This window comes from Eucyclogobius newberryi, unplaced genomic scaffold (assembly GCF_026437365.1).
Source record: "Eucyclogobius newberryi isolate DKJ021-1_F unplaced genomic scaffold, fEucNew1.0.hap1 SCAF_17, whole genome shotgun sequence".
NCBI lineage: Eukaryota > Metazoa > Chordata > Actinopteri > Gobiiformes > Gobiidae > Eucyclogobius > Eucyclogobius newberryi.
In genome coordinates, this window is record NW_027315801.1 from 7,781,241 (window position 1) to 7,789,653 (window position 8,413).

At 49.8% G+C, this 8,413-nt stretch overlaps 1 protein-coding gene across 1 annotated transcript; it reads right to left on the reverse strand.

Moving 5' to 3' along the window:
- Positions 1 to 825: 825 nt before the first annotated feature.
- marchf9 (membrane-associated ring finger (C3HC4) 9) lies at positions 826 to 7,584 on the reverse strand. Its single transcript, XM_072448888.1, has 5 exons — positions 7,248 to 7,584; positions 4,038 to 4,193; positions 1,630 to 1,822; positions 883 to 1,269; positions 826 to 847 (listed from the first exon to the last, which is right to left on the reverse strand). The coding sequence occupies exons 1-4, from the start codon at positions 7,581 to 7,583 to the stop codon at positions 932 to 934; spliced, it is 1,023 nt and encodes a 340-aa protein (XP_072304989.1). The 5' UTR covers position 7,584; the 3' UTR covers positions 826 to 847; positions 883 to 931.
- Between the last annotated feature and the right edge of the window lie 829 nt (positions 7,585 to 8,413).

Here is an 8,413-nt window from a genome sequence, read left to right on the forward strand (position 1 = left end):
ACTTTAAAATGTATTATTAAATGTTCTCCCAGAGGATTTTCTTTTAATTTTCGCACAGATATTATTAATCCATGATTAATCAATAAATATTACTTTTTGCTATGTAGTAACTAAATAAATGTAACATTTAAGTTTGTATTTCTGACCGTTTTGAAGAAATTTGTTGTAACACAACGAGACGTTATTGCTTATTTCATGTTCATTTGCATAAAAACAGAGCAGTGTTTCTCAGACCTCATGACCAAAGGTCACGTGATGTCAACGCCATGTGCAGAAGCAGCGTTTGGGGAACAGCGCCATCTGCAGTCCTGGGACAGTGTCACATGATCATTACGTGATCATCACATCATCAGAGGAGGTAGAGGAGCCAAAAACTACTCACGTAAGAGTAAAGGTACTATTACTGAAGTAGGAGTAACTTTTAGCGTCATTTGGAGGACAAAACATTAAAAGAACAAAATCATTTGAATTGTTCAAATCATTTACTGTTGTCGTCACTAACACTTTTACGTAAGAGACTGTTACTTCAATAAAAATATGACATAAGTAAATGTATAGTCACTTTAAGAAGTACCATTTCTTGGGAAAGTGACTCATGTGCTGCCCAGTGGTGGATAGGTTAAGCGGCAGCACATGTGCCAGGCTCTATGTGCCTGGCTCCATGTGCCAGGCTCCATGTGCCAGGCTCCATGTGCCAGGCTCTATGTGCCGTGGGGCGTGGCCCTCTGAAACATGGAACGATCTGAGAAAACACTGATCTGTTTCACAGAAGAAGTATTTGAAAATACTCTGGAAAAGCCCTCTTAGAGTAACAGAGTAAACACTGGGGGTCTCAAAGGCAGACCCCCTGGACACCCAAGACCCCCTGGGCCCCCTGGACACCCAAGACCCCCAGGTCATTTCCCTGCGGTGGACATTCGTTTGGCAGAGTTCATACGGTGGTGACCCTCATCACCACCTCCCGGTTGGCCCCCGCTGCGAGTCGGGGGTCCTGAGGCCGGAGCTGGCTCAGGATGTGCAGGATGGTGTAGCCGCAGTGGTGGTCCAGGATAGTCCTTAGCCTCCTCCTGCTCCTCCTCCCGCCGCTGCCCCCCGGGCCAGAGCTCAGGGGGTTGTTCCGCCCGCCCCGCGACCCACCTTTGCCCCCCGAGCTCAGCGGGTCCCCCAGGTCTTTGGACTTCTCGTAGTTGAGCACTTTCCACTGTTGGTTCACGGCCTGCCAGCGCTTGAAGATCCTGTAAACGGACGAGCCCTCGTGGATGATCAGGCCTGAGGAGAAAGCAGTCGTTTAGGGACGAATCTGGACCAGTCGACTACAAACAATCTCCACAGTCGTATTTTTATAATCTTATCATCATCTGGACTGTCCAGACTTTAACACACGTACAACAAGAGCTTTTTAAACCCATTATTATTATTAAACCAGGTCTAATTCTTCTGTGGGATCTACACCGATCCTGTCACCTGCTTGACACTTTTTATATGTACATTATTTTTTGAGAAATTCGGTTCAAAGTGCACATTTTAAACACGTCCAGGAGCTTTGACGTTTGACAGAAAAGTTAAATCTGAACCGCTAAACGAGTCGAAGAACCTCACGGAAAGAACCTGCAAGTGATGTTCTCGTACCTATGCAGACGATGTCCATGAAGCCGTACATGCCGTAGCAGATTTGGAAGAGCAGGTCCTGTCTCTGCCACTTTGCCGAGGGACTGAGCGACGACCAGATGAGCCACGAGATGCTGGCGATGAGGAAGAGCGAGCCAAGGATGATGGCTGCGATCTGGACCTTCTCGATCACCGTGAGGGAGATGGCCTGCCACTGGAGACGAGAGGAACGAGGGTCAAGTTTGACAAAAACGTAACGGAAAACGATATTGCTGGGCACAGATGTGTTATGTGTGTGTGACCCTCCAGGACCCTCTTGGACTCTTCTGGACCCTTCTGGACAATTCTGGACTTTCTTAGACCCTCCCAGACCATCCTAAACCCTCGTAGACCCTCTTGGACTCTCCTGGACCCTCCTAGACACACTCGGAACCTCCCGGACTCTCCGGGACCCTCCTGGACTTTCCTGGACCCAAAGTTCCCCGGACCCCATACTCCCGGAGCACCCACCAAAGGACACCCCAATGGACATGGTCGAAAGCCTTATCCAGATCCACAAAGCACATGTGGACTGGTTGGGCAAACCCCCATGAAACCTCGAGCACCCGATGGAGAGTAAAGAGCTGGTCCAGTGTTCCACGACCAGGACCAGAACCACTCTGCTCCTCCTGAATCCCAGGTTCGACTATCATATATCATGTGGGTGTTGTCCCTCATTCGTCCAGGAGTGTTCCATTGTAAGATTCAGTTATAGTCATCTGGAAACGTCATCCAATCTCATCCAAGAGTACTAAGGGAACTCAGATATTTATCCTATTCTGTGGTAAGCCCTGCCCACTGGGCGGGACCACCTGAAGACAAAGGTTGTTGGTTTCAACAGAAACAACACATCTTTGTTTCCTGTCAAGCTAGCCTCTTGTTTACTATCAGTCCTTTAATGGACTATTAGTCTCCCGTTTGTCCCAGTCGTATATAATATTCTAAAAAAAATCTGAGTAATTGCTCAAAGGCTGTACATTTGAAACGAGCGCAGAAGGGCAGAAGATGTATGAGTAAAACTGTAAATACTGTGTAAATACATCAATAATTTGACTTAATAGAAGACAAGTCTGTTGTGTCGTCCTCATGTTCATCCAAATGGGACACGATGTGCGTCTGAGTCACTTGGACTGAACTCTGGAACAGCCTGAGCCTCGTGTGTGTGCGTGTGTGAGTGTGTGTGCGTGTATGAGTGTGTGTGTGTGTGTGTGTGCGTGTATGAGTGTGTGGGTGTGTGTGCGTGTGTGTGTGTGTGCGTGTGTGTGTGTGTGCATGTGTGTGTGTGTGTGTGTGCGTGTGTGAGTGTGTGTGCGTGTATGAGTGTGTGTGTGTGCGTGAGTGTGTGTGAGTGTGGGGGTGTGTGTGCGCGTGTGAGTGTGTGTGTGCGTATGTGTGTGTGAGTGTGTGTGTGTGTATGTGAGTCTGTGTGTGTGTGTGTGTGCGTGTGTGTGTGTGTGTGTAAGCGTGAGTGTGTGTGTGCGTGTGTGTGTGTGTGCGTGTGTGTGTGTGTGCGTGTGTGAGTGTGTGTGCGTGTGTGTGTGTGCGTGTGTGTGAGTGTGTGTGTGTGTGAGTGTGGGGGTGTGTGTGCGCGTGTGAGTGTGTGTGTGCGTATGTGTGTGAGTGTGTGAGAGTGTGTGAGTGTGTGTGTGTGTATGTGTGTATGTGAGTCTGTGTGTGTGTGTGTGTGTGCGTGTGTGTGTGTGTAAGCGTGAGTGTGTGTGCGTGTGTGTGTGTGTGTGTGAGTGTGTGTGTGTGTGTGTATGTGTGTGTGTGTGTGTGTGTGTGTATGTGTGTGTGTGTGTGTGTGTGTGCGTGTGCGTGAGTGTGTGAGTGTGTGTGTGTGTGTGTGTATGTGTGTGTGTGTCTTGTTGTGTCCTCAAAATGAATCGCAGTCAGATCTGAGTCTAATGTAATTGGCTGTTGTGTTCTGGACGATTGAGGCTTCATCAGCTGCTTGTCTCACGGAGATGTTCTTACTCTTCCTGGAATGTTCCGCAGACTGGTATTAAAATGATCTGTTTTGTGACAGGTTTAAAATGAGATCGATTTAAGGAATAAGGCTCAGGTTTTGATTCTAAGATGAAGTGAGACTCACGGGTTTATGAGAGCTTTGAGTGACATGTGTAGTTCCCGCTCTCACCTGCAGGGGAACCGGTGTGTTACAGTACCATATGTAGTTCCCGCTCTCACCTGCAGGGGCACCGGTGTGTTACAGTACCATGTGTAGTTCCTGCTCTCACCTGCAGGGGCACCAGTGTGTTACAGTACCATATGTTGTTCCTGCTTTCACCTGCAGGGGCACCGGTGTGTTACAGTACCATATGTAGTTCCTGCTCTCACCTGCAGGGGCACCGGTGTGTTACAGTAACATGTGTAGTTCCTGCTCTCACCTGCAGGGGGTTCTTGGTGCTGATGGCCAGGACCTGGTATTTGAAGTAGCAGAGCTCACAGCTCCAGGATCCTCGCTCGCTGATCCAGCGGATGAGACACGGCTGATGTGTGCAGCGAACAGAACCGTCACAGCGACACGGGCTCAGCAGCTCCCCCTGCAGGAGAGAAGAGACAACAACACTGTCACTGACTGTACAGAGGCTCAGCAGCTCCCCCAGAGTGTGGGTTTCAGGCTCAGGGTGTGGGTTTCAGGCTCAGAGTGTGGCTTTCAGGCTCAGAGTGTGGGTTTCAGGCTCAGAGTGTGTGTTTCAGGCTCAGAGTGTGGGTTTCAGGCTCAGAGTGTGTGTTTCAGGCTCAGAGTGTGGGTTTGTGGGTTTCAGGCTCAGGGTGTGGGTTTCAGGCTCAGAGTGTGGCTTTCAGGCTCAGAGTGTGTGTATCAGGCTCAGAGTGTGGGTTTCAGGCTCAAAGTGTGGGTTTGTGGGTTTCAGGCTCAGAGTGTGGGTTTCAGGCTCAAGGTGTGGGTTTCAGTCTCAGAGTGTGGGTTTCAGGCTTAGAGTGTGGGTTTGTGGGTTTCAGGCTCAGAGTGTGGGTTTCAGGCTCAGGGTGTGTGTTTCAGGCTCAGAGTGTGGGTTTGTGGGTTTCAGGCTCAGAGTGTGGGTTTCAGGCTCAGAGTGTGGGCTTCAGGTTCAGAATGTGGGTTTGTGGGTTTCAGGCTTAGAGTGTGGGTTTGTGGGTTTCAGGCTTAGAGTGTGGGTTTCAGGCTCAGGATGTGGGTTCGTGGGTTTCAGGCTCAGAGTATGGTTTTGTGGGTTTCAGGCTCAGAGTATGGGTTTCAGGCTCAGAGTGTGGGTTTGTGGGTTTCAGGCTCAGAGTATGGGTTTCAGGCTCAGAGTGTGGGTTTGTGGGTTTCAGGCTCAGAGTATGGGTTTCAGGCTCAGAGTGTGGGCTTCAGGCTCAGAGTGTGGTCTCATGTCACAGTTTTATCCGTGAATCTCCAGCAGCCGAAGCCATGAGTCACCACGGCAACACAAACGTCTCACTGAACAACAGACAGAGCAACGACCGGAGCCGATCCTGGCGACAAACCAGAAGAAGAAGAAGAACGTGTGGCCAAACTAAACACTGTGCCGTGATTGGTCCAGCCTCTGAACTGCTGCTGGCTCAGGACCAATCGCAAACGCCATGTGGAAAGTCCCACCTCATTTCTGCCCTAAAATGTGACCTGTTGACCTTTGACCTCTCAGCGGAATCACACTAACTGTGCTAAATGCTAATATCCATCTGTGATATTTAGGTTTACACTGTTTAGCATTAGCAAAGCAAGAGAGAGGTAATTCCACAGCTGTTACCTAGCAACCAGGCTGTAAACACGAGCCAAAAGCCACATAACAGTTCTGATCTGACACACAATAACACCATAAAACACCTTTATTTAGTCCAGCGATGGTTTAAACTGTCTCTGTGTCGCACACTGATGACATCACAGAGGGATTCAGCGCTACTTCCTGTCATTTTATTTGTCAAATTTTTCTCACAAACTGTAACTGATAAATGAACTATGATAAATAGTGGCATCATGAGAAAGTGTCGGTCAGGCCCCGCCTACACGAAGATTAACTCAACATATTTTGTCTAAAGTTTCGACCGGAAGGACTCGCCGCTCGATCAACACGTTCACCACGAGTCTCAGGAGCGGACGGCGACCGGAAGGACTCGCCGCTCGTCGTCTCGTGGACAGAACGAGCTCGACGCTAGCCACGTTTCAGACGAGTGGGTTCTGCAGCCGCGCTCACAAAAACGCACGATCCCACGTTTACGGGCTGTTCACACACACACACACACACACACACACATAGACACACACACACACACACACACACAAAGACACACACACACACACACACACACACACATACACACACACACACACACACATAGACACACACACACACACACACACATACACACAAACACACGCACAAAGACACACGCACACACTCACACACACACACACACACTCACACACACACACACACACACACACAGGAGCTCCGAGTCGCTCAGAACGGTAACGCTTTGTTTACCTGGAGCATTGAGACACAAACACTGTGGTAAACAACTGCTCGGGGCCTCAGAGGGAGGTTGTACATTGTTGGGTGATGGAGCTGGAATATTTAGGCCAAACTTTGGGCTCAAACTGGCAAAAGAACAAAATAAATCATGTTCAAAGCAGGATTAAACTGGGACAAAACCAGCTCAGGGATAAACGAAGCTCAAAGAGGACAAAGGATACGCTCACACCTGCATATTTACTACAACAAACCAGGACTAAACCAGGACCAAACAAGGACCAAACCAGGTCTAAACCAGGACCAAACCAGGTCTACACCAGGTGTACACCAGGACTAAACCAGGACTAAACCAGGTCTACACCAGGACTAAACCAGGACTAGAGGAGGACAAAATCAGGTCTAAACAAGGTCTAAACCTGGATTCACAAGGTCTAAACCTGGATTCACAAGGTCTAAACTAGGTCTAAACTAGGACTGAACCAGGTCTAAACCAGGTCTAAACCAGGACTAAACCAGGACTAGAAGAGGACAAAACCAGGTCTAAACCAGGTCTAAACCAGGACTAATCCAGGTCTAAACCAAGTCTAAACCAGGACTAAACCAGAACTAAACCAGGTCTAAACCAGGTCCAAACCAGGACTAAACCAGGTCTAAACCAAGTCTAAACCAGGACTAAACCAGGACTAAACCAGGTCTAAACCAGGTCTAAACCAGGACTAAACCAGGACTAAAGAGGAACTAAACCAGGACTAGACAAGGACTAAACCAGGACTAAACCAGGGCTTGAAGAGGACTAAACCAGGTTCAAACCAGGTCTAAACAAGGACTAAACCAGGACTAAACCAGGATTAAACTAGGTCTAAACCAGTACTAAACCAGGACTAAACCAGGACTAAACCAGGTCTAAACCAGGACTAAACCAGGACTAAAGAGGGATTAAACCAGGACTAAACCATGTCTAAACCAGGACTAAACCATGTCTAAACCAGGACTAAACCAGGACTAAACCAGGTCTAATCCAGGACTAAACCAGGTTCAAACCAGGTCTAAACCAGGATTAAACCAGGTCTAAACCAGGTCTAAACCAGGTCTAAACCAGGACTAAACCAGGTCTAAACTAGAGTGAGTCACTTGTACCTGCTCCAGGCCTTGGAAGCAGATCCGACACTGGGGCGTGCGCAGGCTGCTCACGGTGCTCGCCAGAGACACCGCGTCCAGGCCCAGTTTGTTGGGCTCCTCGAAGGCTAAACTCCGGGGCCGCGGGTCGCTGCCGTAGTACTCCTCCTCGTCGTCCCGGGAATGGCAGTCGACGAAGGGCGGCATGCAGCCACAGTCGGCCATCCGTAGCCCCAGATCGCGCATGTTTGTGGAGGTGTTCGGGCGCCTTTCTGAGTCGGACTGTCGCGAGTCGGAGCGCATGAAAACCAACACTTTCAGTTCATTGAAAAACATGCGGATTCGATATTTGAACATGTTGTGGTTCTGACACCTCACTGCAAGGGCCCCCCAAACACGCCTGTCCTCCGTGTATTGTTTTATTGGTGTGATTAGGATGTGTTGGGAGCGCGTTTAGGCCGCGGCGGTGGCATGTGTCTCCAAACCAATGCGGATCGATCGTTTTTTCCGTTTCAGCTCGGACACACATCCATTATTCTTTCACTACAACAACTGTGTATTTTGGCCTTGCTTCAGGGTCTGGGCACAACAGCAGAAGCGGCGGCGCATTGTTTTCCCTCTCCTCTTTCTCTTCTCTCTCTTCACTCTCCTCTTTCTCCTCTCCAGTCTTCACAACAAGCGCTGCCTGGGCTCCTTCTCGCAGCAGCAGCAGCAGCAGCAGAAAATAGCCTACATGTTTTTGCTACCCAAAGCAGAAGACGTGGATGAGAGGAAAGACACGGCCAGAAACGAGTGGAAAACGCGACAAAAAACACACGCCATCCGAGCGTCCCCGCGCGCCGCTCGCGTCCACGACCATAATCCAGCTCGACAATAGCGCAGAACTTCCAACAAAACAAAACGTCTTTCCTTTATTTGATTGTTCCTCTCTCAGCGTAGCATCCCCCCCTCCGGCCGCGCGTCAGACCATGCTCCAGATTCCCCGTTTCTCCGCGAAGGATCCGCCGCGCCGCTTCACCGCATCGACGCCAAAGACAAAAAAATCCATGGTTTTCGCATTTCCGACGCGTGTTATTGGGACTCGGGAGCCGCGTTTGTCATGTCAGCGCCGCGTTCGGCAGCGGCTGGCCAAGCACGGCATGACGGAGCCCCGGGAACACGCGCCACGACGCCCCGCGCGTGGAGGT